The sequence below is a fragment of the Mustela nivalis genome (genome assembly GCF_964662115.1).
Source record: "Mustela nivalis genome assembly, chromosome: 16".
Taxonomy (NCBI): Eukaryota; Metazoa; Chordata; class Mammalia; order Carnivora; family Mustelidae; genus Mustela; species Mustela nivalis.
In genome coordinates, this window is record NC_139035.1 from 5,610,997 (window position 1) to 5,628,281 (window position 17,285).

The following is a 17,285-nucleotide window of genomic DNA, read 5'->3' on the forward strand; positions in this document are numbered from 1 at the left end:
GCTCCAACTCTTAACTGTTGCCAACTCTGGGATCCTGAGTGAAATCGTGACTGCTTATTACCAAGCGCTTAGAAAAATAACTCTCCCAATGAGGAAAAAGCTGTTAGAAACGAGATAATTTCAGACTTAAAGCTAATTTTTCCTGGCAGGACCATCAGTAATTGTCTTTTAGCTACAGGTGTATCACTATGTAAAACCAGGCGCCCCGAGTGCTGGGATCGAGATCTGTGTCAGGCTCCCTGCTCAGTGGGGAGTCTGGTTCTCCCTCTCCCTCTGCTTGTGCTTGCTCAAATAAATAAAATCTTTAAAAGAAAAAAGCTTTTCATGCCAGACCTCCCTTCAGCCCGCCAACCCCCAGACTTTTAATTCAGTTTAAAACCACATATATCGGATTTCTTTCCTCTGTCCTCAGGCACTAACATTTATATTGCCGACCCACGAACAGACACTTCTCCGATTCAAGGATATTATATACATATGTGCGCGCGCACACACACACACCCCAAACTGAATGGAGAATAAAGTGTAACTCATAGTTTGAAGTGTGACCTTTCACAATGCTAGCAGGTAAATAATAAATAAAACCATGATAGCCTATTGTCTTTATTATCAAAGTTTATTGTCGGGGTCAATTTCTACCTACTGGGAAGTACATCTATGTCTCAATATGTGCTATAGTAGTTCTAGGGTAATAGCCGTTCTGCAAAATAGTTGTACTGGGACTCCGTTAAGCATAGATCATAATTAAGTCAGTGGAAGAATGAGCCCAGAAAAACCCTGACAGTAGAGCCATTACTCTAGGAAAGTTCCAGTGCTATGCAACCTGTAAGGCATCATCTATCAGCTGATGATGAGACTCAAGAAGGTGTTGGTGGAATGAAATAGGAGTTGAACCCATTTTCTGCTCTTCTCTGTAAGAAAACTATGGCTCCAAAGCAGGAACCCAAAATTAGGTCTTATAAAATCATTTAAGCTCCTGAAACAAGTAAAACAGAACATAAACAGGAAGGGCCAGGAACCAGGACAGTAGAGGATAAATTAAGTCGAAGTGGAGGGGATGGAAACTTCTGGAATGATAAGTAGCTGGATCTGGATGCCATTGAAGATAACAAGGAATTCAGTACAGGTAAAAGCAAATGGGGAGAAACAATTCACATACCGAAAGTTACTCAGTTACCAGAAACTAAGTGAAATATCCCCCCGTGCCCTTGGAGGAAAACTGGTTTTAAAAATACGAGAAAGGTGAATCACTAATAGGAAAATGAGTACCTGAGTAGAAATAGGTGTTTCAAGATGCCCAGAACAGTATAATAGATAAATGAGCTGAGTCTACGGGGAGGAAAAGTGGTTATGGTAGTCTATTATTCAGAGCTGACATTGGAATGACATTGCTAGCAATGGCTTTGTCTATAAGGTCCTGGCATGTTTTCTGTAGCACAGAGAGCTTGGAAGGAATGTTTTTGTAACAGCTTACGTGGGAATGCAAATTACTGTAATAATGTAAAAATTCAAAGACCTCCCATCTATTCCTGCGGGATAGGAGGAGATTAGAAGTCTTGAAACAGCTGTGGCTAAAGGCCCATGTCCTCTCATACCCCCGTGATAAAAATATTAAAGAAGTCAACAAAACAAGTATCAGATGAGTCAAGGAGCCTCGTACCATGTAGACAGCAGATAATTTACGGTGACTTTGTCTTCAGGCAGCCGAGAAACACAAGAGCTTGTGTACCAAGTGCTGCCCTATCATTAAGTCTAACGACACAGTGGGGCCATTAAAGAGGATCCTAAAAAATTCTAGCTGCCAATCAGATTGGGAAGATAAATAAAACAGCACAGTTTATTCTAACCTGTATCTTCCTGGAACCTAGTTTGTCTTTAGAAAAGCCATCTGCTGGCGCCAGGCCAGCGTATCTGGATTTTGTTATCATTAGTATCTCCTTTTTCCAAAAGAGGAAATCTGTGAGGGGCAGGTATACATAAAGGAGTCATTTCCACAAAACCTTCTCTGCAGTCTTGACCTGTGTGGATACAGGTTCTACTCTTGGAAGCATTTTTAAAGGCAAAAGAAAACACTGACTTGGTTTGCTCCACAGAAAGGACAGACACCAGCAGAGTTGGGCCCATCTGAGTCTCTTGTTGGTGTTGAATAAATGGTCTCTTCTCCAGGAAATACCTTTGTTCCTTCATATTTACAGGTTTTGTTTTGTTTTTTGTTTTTTTGATGGACACATGGATTAGTCTCTTCAAAAAAAAAAAAAAAAAAAAAAAAGAGAGAGAAGCCATTTCTTCCCTAATCATCGTCTCTGCTGAAATCAAGGGTCCCAGACACCTTTTCTGACACTTTGTGGATGGGGAGCGGGGCTGGGCTATGTCACAGGATAGGGTACACAGGCTGCTGTCCAGAGCCCTGTGGCCTTTTGCTGCACCCTGTGCATCCACACTGAGGAATCTTCTCGAGGATTCTCCTCCTCACCTGTTTCAAATAGTTCCATTTGCTGGAAAACAGAACCTCAGTGTGAAATAACCCTTGGATTTTAGAAATCGTATACATTTTAACGAACATAATTATTCCATTAGTCAGATTTCCAAACAGATGAGGAAAGGGCAATTTTATGCCCATCTGTCCCCTCCTAAATCTCCTGTTTACTGACATCCCTAACTACTTCCCTCACGTCTTCTGTTCACCAGACGGCATACACCGTACAGAGGGCTGGCTGGTGGTCACGCCGGGCAAGAAGTCACGAATGATACCAGGCGTACACGCCTACCTTCCCAGCTGCAGCCTAGCCCTGTCTCCTCCCTTTCCTCTTCTGGTAGCAAGAGCTTAGGAAATTTAAAAAATGCATAAAAGGGGAAAAAAAGCTAAGATGAGAAAAGAATGAAAAACCATAAGCCCAAGTTTGATTTGTATAGTGGTTAGCAGAAAAGGGAGGCAAAGTTCGTGGCGGGAAAGGGAAGGGGACACGCGGTGGGAGAAAGCAGTTTCGGAGATTCGAATGCAACAGTAAGAACCCCTCCCGGGCTCCACGGTCACCGAGGGTCTCCGAACCGCCCTGGAGTCCAGCAGCATGAGTACACTTGGGTTTGGGGGCAGGGGCGGAGACGGAGTCTCTCCTGGAGTTAATACAGCAAGGAGCAGGACGAAAGACTTGTCAGCATTTGCTTCGAGAAAAAAGCAAGGAGGATGGAACCAGGTAGTTACACTACAGAAGGACGAAGAACGTCAAAATAGTTTTAGGTCCTCTGTGAAAGGAGGAATGATCTTTCATATTGAACTGTGTCTCTGGAAACAAATGAACTGACCATTAGGCAAATGAAAGCAAGAGGGTAAAATGAATCTGTACCTGGTGGGCTGTTCTCTCATCTCGAGCTGTGTATGTGGCGGGGGGTGGGGGTGGGGGGGTGGAGGCTCCCCTCCACTTGTTCACTTTGGTGAACCGTCACCGGTGTCATCTGTCAGTCCCACCCCCCACTTCCTCTTAAAGCTGCTCCCCTTCTATATTCAACTCTGAAAATTCCAGGCCTATTGTCCTAGTCCTTGGACTTTACTCACTGTAGTCCTAGATATGTGCCCTGTTTTCTTTTTTTGGTGCAAAGATTCAATTTAGAAATCTCTCCCTTCAGACGTCAGTGGACTACAAGAAATTACTGCAACTGCTCCCTCCATCCATGTGAAGGTCACTAGGAGACTAAGATGACATTCGAAAACACCTCTGAATTCCTAGGGAAAAGCAAGCCTAAGCTACCGTTCTCACGTCCCAGTGGGCTTCTGCGGACCACTCCAGGACGGAGAGCCGAGGCCCACAGCACCATGCTCTCCCCCATGACGGCCCTACAGGCCCCAGAAAGGGAGCACAGTCGCTCCAAGGGCATCAGATAACATAACCCGGCCCTAAATGCTCAACATGATTTATAAGGGAAAGAAGAAAGTTGGCTTCAGGACAAAACTTTTTGTTGAAATGAGCAATGTCAGACTATATCCTTTCAGGCCCAAATAATTTGAGCACGACGGCGCTCAGAGGAACTATTCTGGTAGCTGACTCTGTTCATTTTAGGTACAGTACAAGCGCTTCGGGTCCAACACCCACAGATAAGCCAGGCAACCGCAGGCTGAGGTCAGGGAGAAGCCGGTGGCCGGGTGTCGGTGGCGCCCTGACCCCAGGCTAGAGAGCTCTTGGAACAGGAGACAGTAGCGGCAAGAGGAGGGGTGTCTGGGGAACCCGAAGAGGGCTGTGACTGGAGGCGCCAAGTGCGTCCTTGGGGCCCCCCATTACCTGGGCTCTCCCCTCAGGTCAGTTGCCCTCCGCTGCCGCCTCCACCTCGCATTCCTTGGGCGCCTCCCCGCCTCCTGGAAGCTCGCTCTCGATCTCCCACAGGACGTCATCTTCGTCTTCCAAGTTGCTGGAGATGTGGCACTTCCTGAAGCCCTGGACGATGGACTCACTGGAGATGCTGTTCCAGGCGACCATGACCCACTCCAGGAAGAGACCCAGGGGCGGCTTCTTGGCGTTGCCCGTGGGGCTGAGCGCCAGGTTGCCGGCCAGCAGCCAGTTGGAGTACTGGGCCCGGACGCTGTCGTTGAGCGGCTTGTAGACCACCACGTCCAGCACCTGCAGCTGCGAGGTCAGGCCGCCGGGGATGATCACCATGTCGGTGTTCATGCTCTCCATGGAGCTCTTGACCGAGTCGGTGGCGTGGCCGCGGAAGCCGTTGACGATGAGCATCCCGCGCTGCTTGGGCGCCGCGCCCGTCCGCCGCCGCCACACCACCTCCAGCCAGTCCTGCATCAGGTCCTCGGTCATCCAGCCGTAGCGGTGGCAGCGGATTTCCATCCCGCTCGGGAACTTGCCGGGCGGGATGTACGTGCCCCGCAGGATGATGTAGGGCGGCAGCTTCCGCCCGTCCGCCAAGACCCCCAGCATGGCCGTGATCTTGAGCTTCTCCCTGCCCGGCGTCTTGACCAGCACCGGCTTCTCGCCCTGGTTGTCCACCGTGACGCGCGACGGCACCTCGAGGCAGATGGGCGTCTCGTCGGCGTTGCCCATCTGGGCCACCTGGTAGTCGTGCGCCCTGCGCAGCGCCAGCACGCTCCGCTGGTAGGTGACGAGCTTCTCCGTCAGGTCCTCGGGCAGCTGCTGCGGCACCGGCACCTTGTGTCGCAGGGACAGGTCGTACCGCCGCATCATGCGCCGGCACCAGCCCAGGCTGGCCTTGAAGCCCTTCTCCGGAATGTTCATCTCCTGCGCGATCTCCAGGGCCTTCAGCTGCATCGCCTCGCGGGTGATGGGGTCGCCCTTGGCCTGCATGTACCTGACGTACTCGGCCACTCGCTGGTCCACCAGGGCGAAGCGGCCGTTCTTGGGGCCGCGGAAGGCGCGGCGCATGGCGTGCGCGCTCTGCAGCTGCGGCTTCACCTTGCGCCAGTCGCGGACGTTCTTCTCCAGCACCCCGAACTGCTTGGCGGCCTGGCAGTTGTTGGTGCTCTCGGCGGACTCCACCACCATGAGCTTGAAGCCCGCGTCGTAGCTGCGCCGCATGCCCCGGCTGAACTGGAACTTGCCGGCGAGGTCGTCCGCCGAGAGCTCGCAGCCCGGGAAGCCCATGGCCATGTAGAAGGGGTAGCCCTCGCTCCACTCGGGCAGCTCCGTGAGGTCGCGGGGCAGCCGCAGGCCCAGCCCGTCCAGGGGCTGGGGCTGGGGAAACTGCGAGGCGGCGCTCACGGGACCTGCCCAGTCCGCGGCCTTGACCTCCGACTCCTCGGGTTCTGCGGACAAACGGGGAGGGGCAGAGAGCACAGCACTTAGCGGGACCTCCGGCCTATCCCCGGCATGGGGTCGATGCCGGGAAGGTCTTAGCCTGAGGGTCACCCGAGCAGGAACTCTAAAACAGACAGCATCCCTAAGCCCTTCCTCATCTGCCAATTCCCGGACGCCCAGAAGCGAATACATCCAGGTCGGTGGGCTCGAAAGGGCCAGAGTCGGGAACTGAATACAGGTACCCAACGTGGGTCACGCCATTAGCTGTTTTGTGGGCCATGTTTGGGTCCAAATACTTTTTTGTTTCTGAAAAACCGAATATAACCCACACACCATAATACAATACAGAATTTAGATGCATCATGGTCCGAATCACACCCCTTAAACCAAGAAAACCTACAGCAAAACCATACTTAGCACAGTTAAGCCTCTAAGGCAGAAAACTAGTTCCTTCCCACCAACGTCATAACTGGGTTTCACTGTATGTGTCTATTTAGAAGGTGGTCACAGAAACCAAATAGTGCTTGGGAAAATTATCCTTTCTCACCAAAACTCAGGTGCCACCTGTTGCAAGACACACCATTAAAAAGGGGGGAAAATGCCATTAATTCTAACAGGCGTTCTTAATTTCAGAGATATTAACAAAGTGGGGGCAGAGGAATGTCTTAGAATCAATGAACTATGGCATTTTAGACTCTTAGCTAGAGAGAGAAGGTGAGTAAAACCACTGGCTGCTCGAAACCTGTCTTTACCAACTACTACCCTCCTAGCTACGGCGCCTGACAAAGGACTGTGAGCGTCTCAGACACACTTGCTCCCATATGTACTGCATCTGCTCCTGCTTTTCCTACCCAAGGTGGAATGGACCAGAAACCAGGGGAGGTTAACGCTGGCCACGTGCTTTGTGACATTATCCTCCTTGGTCTTCAGAGGTACGTGCTGCACTGCCGAGGGGACCTCCTTCACCCAGGACGTGCTCTGGGCCACACGCCAGAAGCTTCTAGGTGCTTCCTGCACGCTGCACACTGCCATTGTTATCCACAGTGCACAGAGGAAGAAACGGAGGCTCAGAGAGGTGAATGAAGTGGCCTAAGGTCACGCAGCACTGGCAAGAAGATTCTAAAATCCCAAAGCCCATCATCTTCCTGCCTCATAACCCTGCCTTACTCTCAAACACCCACACTACGTATATGGAAAGAAACTCCAGCTTCACCGTGTTCCCACTGGACGGACGCTGGAGTGCTTTAGCTGTACCTGCCAAAGGTCCTCCTTGGAGCTGCCACTCGTCAGAATTCTGAGACTCCTCGTCCCCTTCCAACCGAGTGATCATGTCTGGCTTAGGGAATGGGAATTCTGTTTACAGGAAATAAAAGAGGCAACAGCTGTGTGTTACTGTCTCACAGCACCGCCGAAACAAGTATTTTATAATACTTGAGGAATACCCTCCCATGCACAAGCCGTTCTCGATGTGGAAATGTATAAAAGATGGGGGAAAGGGGCTCAGGGGTATTTAAAGAAAAGATATGATAGGAAGTATGTCTGTCCAAGGGAACTGATGGATCTCTGCTAGCGAGGGCTGGTCCCAGCAACAACAACAAAACGAACCGCGTGGAGTGGGGAAGTGGGCGGACGAACATTCTGGAACATATATGTGCGGACTAGGCAATGTCCCCAGCTGGCTCCGTTCTTATTACATGGCTTATGAATGCTGGAGGGAAGGAGTCTTTGGGGGCACGTTCCCAAGGGGCTGAGGCCTGACAGGGCAGTAAGGAGACCAGCCTTCCCTCCTAAGGAATCTATGAAACACAGGCCCAGACCTCTGCTGACATTTCTGAGGTCTGGTCTTGTCTTTTTTTTTTTTTTTTTTTTTAAGTTTTAGTTATTTATTTGAGAGACAGAGCGCATGTGCACGTGGTACATGGTACAGGGGCAGAGGGCCAGGGAGAGAAAGAGACAGAGGCAGACAGAGAGAGAGAGAAAACTGAGCAGGTACCACACTGAGCACAGAGCCTGATGCGGGGCTCTGATCTCACGACCCTGAGAGCATGCCCTGAGCTGAAATCAAGAGTTGATGCTTAACCAACCGAGCTGCCCAGAGGCCCCAGGTTATGACGTTTTAATGTGAATGCCTGGGTTAAATAAGCAGAGTTCGGAGAGCCGGCACAAGTTGCTGGGTAGAAGGACACAATATTTATATCCTGCCTACATCAAAAACAGGAAATTAAATGGGCAGAGACACTGAGGAGACAGAGTCCACGTTCAGGAGAAAGGGATGTCGGACACACCAGAGAAGAGACATGGGAACAACTCTCTGGGCTCCGAGCTTCCAGGAGACAAAGGAAAACAAAGCTTTACCCAGGGACAGGACAGTTTCATAATTCATCCTCATGACTTCCCGGTAGAGGGCCTTCTGTTGCTCGGTCAAAACTTCCCACTCCTCATCGGAAAAATATATGGCCACCTCATCGAATAGGGCGGGCACCTGAAACAGGGAACAGGCCTTTCTCAACAACTAATAGGCACATGCAGATACAGACTCACATACCTTCATTTCACAGGGGAGGGGCCATGACCTGTGGGACATGCTCTGTCCACACTTGCTAGGCTACTAGAGGCAAAACAAGCACACGGCCCAGGTCTCATGGGCCCTGCCGAGTGTCTACTACTGCCTCGGTCCACAGATCAGGAGAGCAGCACCTCAAGAAGAAAAGCTTCCCAGCACTGATCACCAGATCACCAGGCTGGGACACATGCGGCAGGGACAGGTGATCCCAGCTCAGCCCCCACTGCAGGCCCCGGAGCAACTGCCCCAAACCCCCTGAGTCAACCCCCCACCAATGCAACAGGCCCAGCCAGCCCCTGCCTTCCTGGAGTCGGCAGATCCCTGGCCCAGGGTTGGAGTGTGGAGGTGTTCCTGCGCCCCGTTCTCCTTTCCAGGGGCACCAGCCCTACCATTTGACTCAGAACCCAAAGCCCAGGAGGAGCCAGTGAGCGAGAAGCCTCATTTGGCCTTTTCTAATCTCCAAGAGCACGAGTAGGAGGCAAGAAGAGCTAATTAGAGCTTAAATTTATGTAATGAGATACTGGAGCAAACTGGTTTGCTTTCATGCCTAGACCTTCCGCAGAAAGCCCTAAGGACAGAGAAGGCTGCTCTACTCCTCTCCCCCCTGCCCCCGCCCCAGCGGTGGGAATGGGCACTGGCCCCCAAGGGCAGCCGGGCCGCCAACCCAGCGGCCTCTCGTCCACTCAGCTGTGCGCTCTTCTTTTTATCGTGCTGTGCCTTTCAGCCACTCAAAGTCCTACTCTGAAGTTCATCATGTCAGCGGTAAAGAAATCACTGGGTTTCAGGCTGGTTCCTTTGTATTGTGGCTTTCAAAGCTATTCCCCAAGGCTGAGTCCAGAGCTTGAGTGATTATGAGACCGTTTTTCATCAGCTTAGAAAATTAGTGTCTGCACAGCCTGTAGCTTCTTTGGGTGTCCAGCCCTCAGTCATTTGGACATTGGCATTTCTCCTTACTCCCAAAGTCCACATCCCCCCTTCCCACTCGCAGGGCACCCTCTATGTAGGGAGTACTTCCTAGGACAGGCCCTGTAATTGCTTCATCTGTTTTCTCCAACAACCCCATTTAATCCGGGAGGAAATGGGTTCAGAGAGGCCCTGTTGTCAGTCACAGTCACACAGCCAATGAACGGCAGCACTAGGTCTGGACCGAGCACTCTCTGAGTTCCAGGCTACAGACCCTACAAAGCAAAGTGGCCTCCCCGGTGACCAGCTCTCCACTCTGTTCCACCTCCGCGCACAGCAGGACTCCATGCCTGCAGGTCCCAAGCAAAACACACCCTGACCTTTCAGGTCCCTGCACGTGGCTCTCCCCTCGCCCCCCGGCTCCGAGGTCTTCCCCACTCCTGGCCTGGCTAACACCCAAGCAAGCCCGCCCTGCCCCGGGCTGTGTGCCCACCTACACGTTCCCGTGGCGCTCTGAGCTCAACAGCAGGGCGGCCCTCATCACAACGCAGAGTTCTTCCGGGTCCCGTGTCCACTTCTCCCGCTGGTACACAAGTTCGCTCAGCGCAAACCTATGCCCACCCCATCTCCCCACACTTAGGACACTTCTTGTAGATCATGATCACTGAACAATGTGTTTGTGATTTAAGCAAACAATATCCGATTTTCCCTTCTCTTGTTCCACTCAGAACGGCTTCAAAGAATCATGAAATGTTGTCTGTCACAAAACCAAGCCTCCTCTTTGAAGTACGCGTGAAATAGTAGAAGGAAAAGGGCTCGGATCGCTAGGTCTTCCTCGGGCTTCATCGGTCTGGAAAGCCAGGCAGCCGGGACTTTCCCACCCCGCCCCTTCCCATTTCCCAGGCTTTTGGACAACTCTCTCTTTGGCCTTTTCTCTCCCTAGGAAATTCCAGATCTAGGCCATACCTATTTATAGTCCTCTTCCCTGTGCTGATGAAATGGGGCACAGGACTGGCTAAGCCTGTCATTTCGGAGGGTCTATCGATACTCACAAAGGTAACCCGTCCCCGGCCTGGTAAGAACATCAGGAGCCCTGAAGCCCCGAGAAGGTAGCTGGAGGCTGGCTGGGGCCAGATTCATGTCCTCATACAGCTGATGCCCAGAGGCTCTTCAAACAAGCCCACATTATGCTCCAGAGACACACAGTACCGTGGCTGGACAGTCCCTTCACAGCGAGCCTCTGTGAGAACGGGGCGAGCCTTCAGCCAGGCCCCGTGGCGCAGCCTCCCTTCTCTCCAGAGGCTTTTCATCGGGCTGAGCACAGCAGAAGGTAAACAGGGCCGGCCCTGGGCAACACTCAGGAATCAGGCAGCCTGTGTCCAACGCCCAGACACCCTTTCCGGCCTCCCAGGTAGGGACCCTCAATCCCTGTCCCCTTCCCTCTCCTCAGAACAGCAGGACACCTCAGACACGTTCTCTCCTTCGGCTGTGTGCGGCCCTGCTCTGCCGGCAAGCTGGCGTCCAGTGCCCCTCCAGGGGTCACCGTCAGGCAGCACGGAGACGCCACACAGCCTCGCTGAGGACGCGGCAGAACCACGCAGCGAAGGTGGCAGGGAGCTCAGGGCCAAGGGCTGTGACCGGTGCACAGGGAGAGGGTCTGCTGGACACCGGGCACCAGGGGCAGTCCCTCTTACACGTTTAAGTATCTTACAGAATCCTTTACATAACATAAAGAAATGGGACCCACTACCCTACCTTTATGGTGAGGAAGCAGCTGCTCTGTACCTGGCTGGCAGTCACCAAGTTAGAGTCTGATCCCAAAGCCCAGGCTTCTCAGCAGGCCACTGAGCCGCGGGAGCTGCTCCCAACTCTGCCCACAAGCTTTCCTCTTGGGGCTCCTGCTCGGGCCTCCTTGTGTCTGGAGTGCAGGCCTCCTCCCTTTCCTTGGCCAGGGCTACTCAATTCATGAAAGATTTTTTCCTTTTCTCTTCTTGAAACTCCAAGTCTCCTATGAAATGTTATCCTAATATATAGCACAGGTCTTACATCGGAAAGGCTTTTATTGATCGCCCTAAGCCCACTCTCTACAACCAAACTACCTATCTAAGGAAGATTCATTTCCTTTCTCTCCCTAGTTTAATACCCTAACGCCGGGTTGTCAGCCTCAGCACTGATGGATGACGGGGGGCTGTCCTGCACACTGTAGGTGGTCAGCAGTGTCCCTGGTCTCTCCCTAGCAGCTGACCCAAGTCACGAGAGCCCAAAATGTCTTCAGATATTGCCAGATGTTCCCAGGAGGGGGCAGGTCTGGGAGTCAAGCTACCCACTGCTCAAGAAGGCATGCCTGCCTTCTGCTGAGAGCCTCTTGAGTTCTCCAGCCTGAGTGAGGCCCCATCCACACTACTTAGATGTTCTGGGTTGGCCGATTCAGCCTTAAAGCCCAAGGATTCTCCTGCCTTGAGGTCTCACTCCAGGCTAGATGGGACTGACTCCTGTCGTCCAAAGTCTCCCCGGCCATGGGGGAGCAGAACCAGGGAGGAGGCTGGGACAGGCAGAGAACAACACAAAAAGACAAGGGCAGTGCAGCCTAGACAGCCAGACTATGAGCCCAGAGCCTGGTGCTGTATTGTTTTTCTTTTCTTTTTTGATTGAGGTATAACATAACACACACAGGGTCCAGCTCAATAGGCATTTTTAAGACCAAATACCAGTGCACATGTGTATCCCTGGGGCAGAGTAGATAACCCCTCTGCTCCCCAGTTCCCCTGTGTGGGAGAGGAGCCAAACTGGACATTTGGGAGGACTAGGATTCTAGGAATACAGATCTCTTACTGGAAACAAAGAATATAGTGGCTACTGATAACGTCGACATATAAAACTAAGCAGGGAAAAGGAATGTCAATTTGTTGCATGTTTAAGATTTTCACTGTTTGTGCCCAAACGGCATGATGTCTAGTATGTACTGTGAATAACCACACCCAAGCATAACAATAAACACCCATTACACCTACATTTCCCCCCTGAAATGTCCAGAAGCTCCCATGGCACAAGGCCACAGAAGCGCTGCGCCACAACGGAGACCTGCCACAGGCTGGGGTTAGGATGGGGTTAGGATGGACTGTGCTGCATTCACTTTTTTCTAAATTCACTCTAATTCTACCACACTCTTCTGGAAATGCAGCTCCCCTGTGCATGCTATCACGAGCGGCGGTCACAGAGAACCAACTGGCCTCCCGTCCCGAAGCTCTCTGCATGTCAGCTCAACATCCCAAGTCTTGTTTCAAAGGGGTCCCTTCCACTAGCAGCAGACTCTCTCCTTCCCAAACTCAGGTTCCTTGAGCCCTCTTCTCCGCCAGGCCACCATGCGGGCTCCCCAGCCTGCCCAGCCCGGCCTTTAGCAAGAATCCCCCTATTCTTGATATCTCCCCTGAGTAACTTTCCGTCCACTGACCCCTCCGCTCTGGCTCCTTGGCTAGAAATCCCCGCTGGTCTCACTGTATTCCGTGTTGAGCCCCAGCTCTCTTTCCTACTGCAACAGTCTTGACACCTATCGCAACAGTCCTGAATAGCCTTCTTTATCATCGTCACAAGCGTCAGGATAATTTTTTTCTTTACCAGAGATCAGCAAGCCCGGCGATTCGGTAGCTGGTTTGCACCATGCCTGGCACTGAGCAGGTACAGGGGACTCAGGGGAACAGCAGAGAGATCAGCTCTCTGCCTCTTGGATTTCCAATCCGAATGATGATGAGAGACCATTCCTCGAACCGGCTCTTCCATTCTCCACAGTGCCTTTTAAAGCCACAGGACTGTTTTCTCAGGAATGCAAACATACCGGGCTGGGCTGCGCTATTTTTACTTCCTATGCCTGCCTTAGGAGGAGACTTAAAACAAGCGTGGCTCCCAGGCCTGCTTCTCTCCTCCCAGCTGTGCGGACCCCACACCTTCTCACTTACCCATCCACCCTCGGAGCAGATCCGGACTTTCTGCATATCTGTGGGGCCCTCCTCCAGTTCCCGGCTCTGAATCTCTTCTTCCTCTTCTTCTTCTTTTAGGGTCAGATTGAGAGTGTAGGCTGTGGACTCCATGTCTGCAAGATTCAGTTGAGAAAAATCAAGGCGCTGGTGTGAACTCTTCAAAACCCAGGATGGGGGTGACTTAGTGTGCACAAACCTCTCAGCCCCGAGCCCTGTTTAGGCTGGAGTAAGGGAAGGAATGGAGTCAGGCCTGGAGAGGAAGGGATTTAGGAAAAGCACCAGGAAGCTGGAAGGTGACATATTTAATTATGAGAAGAGGGGCTGCAGGCAGATAGCACAGCCGACTGCCTTCAGATAGTTAAAAAAGCTACCTGGGGAAGAGACCAGACTGGTTCTGTAGAGACCCAGGGGCAGAACAGGCCGGTGGGTAAACATTCCTGGAAGAGGTTTTTCAAGAGCTGTGAACGACAGAACTTTCTCACAGCCGGCGCCGCTCAGACATGAAATCAGTGGCAGGAAAGGGGACACCCACCAAGGTGTCTGGATCCAGATAGGACACTTCCTCAGCCAGGTGTGGCTACGGGCCAGATTAGCATCAGGAGGGTTGGTGGGCCCGGGATACCCATCACCTGGGCTTTCCAAAGCCAAAGATTCTGCCGTGAGCTGGTGCAGAAAACAGAGTCATTCTGCCCCAGACTCAGTGACACGTAGTGCGGTGTGTGCCTGGATCCCCAAGAAGGTGCAGCTTATCTGCTACCCCGCCCCCCCCGGCCCCCCAGGGAAATGCCTCTGGGCCGCAAACACTCTCGGGCCAGAACAGCAGGCCAGTACAAAGGGCCGCGCTCCTGCCCTCTAGGGGCGCGGGCAATTGCTAGGTGTGAGGGAGCGTGCATCCTGGGGGCCGTAGCCAACCCGGCTTCCAAAGAAAAGAGGCCTCCAGAGTTCCAAGTGTGCTTTTTCGAGATTTCCAAACAGGACGGGCGAACGCGACGGGTCTGGGGCAAGCGGACCGGGTTTCAGGTCTCCGGAGCTGGGGCCCGAACTTGGCCGCGGCCTCCCCCGCCCGCTCCTGGGCAAGAGGTGGGGGCAGAGGTGACACCGCCCGGCAGCGACGGTGTCCCCCTCGCGAGGCGCCCGCGGCCGGGGCCGCCGCCCACCCGCCCACGGCCCCCGCGCCCCGCCCGCGGCCGCCGCGCCCCCGGGCGCGCTCGGATTTCTCCAGCCATCTTGTCCCATTTCCCTTTCTCCCGGGTCCCGCGCCGGGAGCGCCCCCGCCGCCCCCGCCTCCCGCCGCGGCCCAGCCCTCCTCCCCGCCCGGGCCCCCTCCCCGCCCTGGCGCACCTGCCGGGCGGCGGGAGCCGGCGCCGCCTGCCACCCGGGCGGGCCCGCAACAAAGACGGTGGCGGCCGCCGCCGCTGCAGCCTCGCGCCCCCGCCCCCGCCGCCGCCGCCGAGCCGCCCCGGAGTCGCGGGAAGGGCCCCGCCACCCCGGGCCTCCCGCCCGCCCGCCGCCCGCGCGCACTCACCGGGCGGCCGGGGCGCGGGGCCGCGGCCGCGGGGGGAGACGCCGAGGGCTCCGGCCCCGCTGTCACAGCGCCATCCCCGCCGCCTCTCCGGCTTCCCGTGCGAGCGGCCCCCTCGGGAGGGAGCGGGGAGGACACGTGGTGGGAGGAGGAGGGTCCGGCCGCGAGCTGAGGGTGTTGGGAGCGAGGGGAGGAGCGCGGCTGATGTCAGCGGCCGCGGCGGCGCGGGGGGACGGCGCCCGCGGCCGCTCCGGACCCTCCTCCCCGCGCAGCTTCCGGCCGCTCGGCGCGTCGCGGAGCTCCGGGCCGAGCGCCCGACCCTCGCCGCGTCTCCCGCGGACCGGCCTGCGCCGCCGCGCCCGCCGCGCTCTCGGTTCCCCCCGCCCCCACCCCCACCCCGCGGGCCGTCGGCTTCCGCGCGCCGTGTGCGCCCTCGGCGGCGGGAGGCCGCGGGGCCCGGGCTTCTGCTCTCGCCGGCCGTGAGGCGCCCGCCGGGTCCTCCGGGGCTGCGGGAGCGCCCGAGGCGCCGGCGCCGAGCTTCCCGGGGGGCCTCGGGAAGGGCGGACCCGCGAGGGGTGGGGCGGCCGAGGAGGGGGTCGGGGCCTTCGGGGAAGCCCGGCGGGCCGCGGGCCGGCGCGGGTGCGGAGCTCCGGGGCCGCCGGGAAGGAACCTCCTGAGGCGCCGCCGTCGGCCGCCCGCGTGGGGCGGTGCAGGAGGCCGCCGGGGAGGCTGTGCCGCGGGGCGCCCGACGCCCGCGCTGTGGCCGGGGAGCGCGCGAGCCCCGGAGCCCGTCCCGCTCCGGAAAAAGACTCGGGGTCTGGGTTCTTGTTGGGGGGTCGTGAAAGAAAACAATTATCCCGGCGCGTGTGGTAAGACGGACAGGAGGGCTTTCTTCAGAAATACGAAGCCGGCGTGGAGACGACCACGCGGGGGGCGAGACGGGCTCGACTCGGAAGCGGCAGAGACGAGCTGGGGCCGCGGAGCCCGCGGGCGGCGCGGGGCGTCGGGCTGGAAGCTCGCGGGAGCGGCGGTCGGGACGAGGCTTCGGGAGCACGTCCCGGCCGGGGGTCTGCGTAGACGGACGCCGCGCGGCTCTCCGGCTGTGGGGGGAGGGGCACGTGGGCCGCCCGAGGCGGAGGCCTGGTGGAGGGGGCGGCGCAGTGCGACCAACATTTGGTCAGGGAGGGTTTCCTCAGACTTGGCCGACTGTGCCTGTGATCTAAGCAGCCGCTGGGAAAATCTCTCTCCCCCGGTTTTTGCGGCCATTTCTATGGACTTCGACGTGAAGGTCACTCCTCTGTGCCGGGGACAGGCTGCGTGGAGCTGTGCGGGTCTTACACGGCCGGACATGCGATGTGAGAAACGTCTAACGGACGGACAAAGAACATGACTCAAATGTCCGGAGAGAAGAGGATGTTAGCACTTCTTGTTTGTTTTCATGAACAGCTACTTTTATTTGTGAATTTTTATTACTTTTTACTTAATTCAATTTACTTAACGTAGAGGGTGTTGGTTTCAAGGGTAGAATTTAGGGGTTCATCGGTTGTGTGTAATACTCAGTGCTCATTACTTGGGGCGCCCTCCTGAATGCCCGTCACCCAGTGACCCTGCTCCTGCCCTACCCCTCCGGCAAAACTCCGCTTGTTTCCTAGAGTGAAGAGTCCCTTATGGTTTGCCTCCCTGTTATGACAGTGCTCCCTGTGTGTGACGTTAGCATTTTTAGAGCAGGAGTGATGTCTTAGCTCAAGGTGATTGACATTTCCATCTTCACCTGAGGAAGGACTACTTTAAATGGAAAAGTGGAGAATGTCAGGAAGGGGGATACTAGGGCATCGTTGGCAATAAGCATCCCTTGCTTACAAAAAAAAAAAAAAAAAAGTATTAACATGGGTTATGAGGTAACCGAAGAGGAATATTATGTTAGGGTTTTAGAGGCTGAGAGCCCTGAAGTTCATATGCAGCTTTGATTGGGTTTTTCCTAGGAAGAGGTCGACCCAATGGGTCACCATTATTAAAAAAACAAAAACAAAAACAAAAAAAACCTTAATTAAGAGAAAGAGAGAGACTATAAACTGGGGGAGGGGCAGAGGAAGATGGAGAGGGAGAAGCACGCTCCCTACGGAGCAGGGAGTCTGATGCTGATGCCACTAGGCTTGATCGCAGGACTCTGGGATCATGACCTAAGCCAAAGGCAGATGCTTAACCAACGGAGCCATCCAGGAGCCCCAACCCCCCTGAATTCTTGACTTGGAACCCACGGCCCGTGATCTCAGTTACTGTCATGGGGCCCCCACCTTAGTACAAGTCCGTAATTGCCAACGAAACTTTCTCACAGGAACAAATTGCTGGGGTGGGCACAATACAGGGCCGGCATTCGTATTTAAGTGGCTTGTAAGTCAGGCTGCTTGTATCTGCCTCTGTTTCCTCATCTTCAGAAAGAGGGAATTGGACCGGCTAGATAGTGTCAGAGCTTCCCCTCAGTTCTATCACTCAGCAGTTCCGTTCCTGTTAAGACTTGATCTTAGTCTGCATGAGGAGTGACTGAAGCCTGTTTTCGAGACAGTGCA

At 54.6% G+C, this 17,285-nt stretch overlaps 1 protein-coding gene across 1 annotated transcript; it reads right to left on the minus strand.

Moving 5' to 3' along the window:
• Window positions 1–597: 597 nt before the first annotated feature.
• POGK (pogo transposable element derived with KRAB domain) lies at window positions 598–15,894 on the minus strand. The gene is made up of 5 exons (XM_082702700.1): window positions 14,722–15,894; window positions 13,176–13,309; window positions 8,112–8,238; window positions 7,011–7,109; window positions 598–5,764 (listed from the first exon to the last, which is right to left on the minus strand). Exons 2-5 carry the CDS (start codon window positions 13,305–13,307, stop codon window positions 4,293–4,295), a joined length of 1,830 nt encoding a protein of 609 aa, XP_082558826.1. The 5' UTR covers window positions 13,308–13,309; window positions 14,722–15,894; the 3' UTR covers window positions 598–4,292.
• Window positions 15,895–17,285: the final 1,391 nt, after the last annotated feature.

Excerpts from the sequence above, each read along its gene's own strand:
- POGK (XM_082702700.1), bottom strand. The coding sequence starts at position 13,307 with ATGGAGTCCACAGCCTACACTCTCAATCTGACCCTAAAAGAAGAAGAA. Across the intron at positions 8,239-13,175 it reads TCTGCTCCGAGGGTGGATGG|GTGCCCGCCCTATTCGATGA; the intron begins GTAAGTGAGAAG and ends TCCCTGTTTCAG. Across the intron at positions 7,110-8,111 it reads TGAAACTGTCCTGTCCCTGG|AATTCCCATTCCCTAAGCCA; the intron begins GTAAAGCTTTGT and ends TCCTGTAAACAG.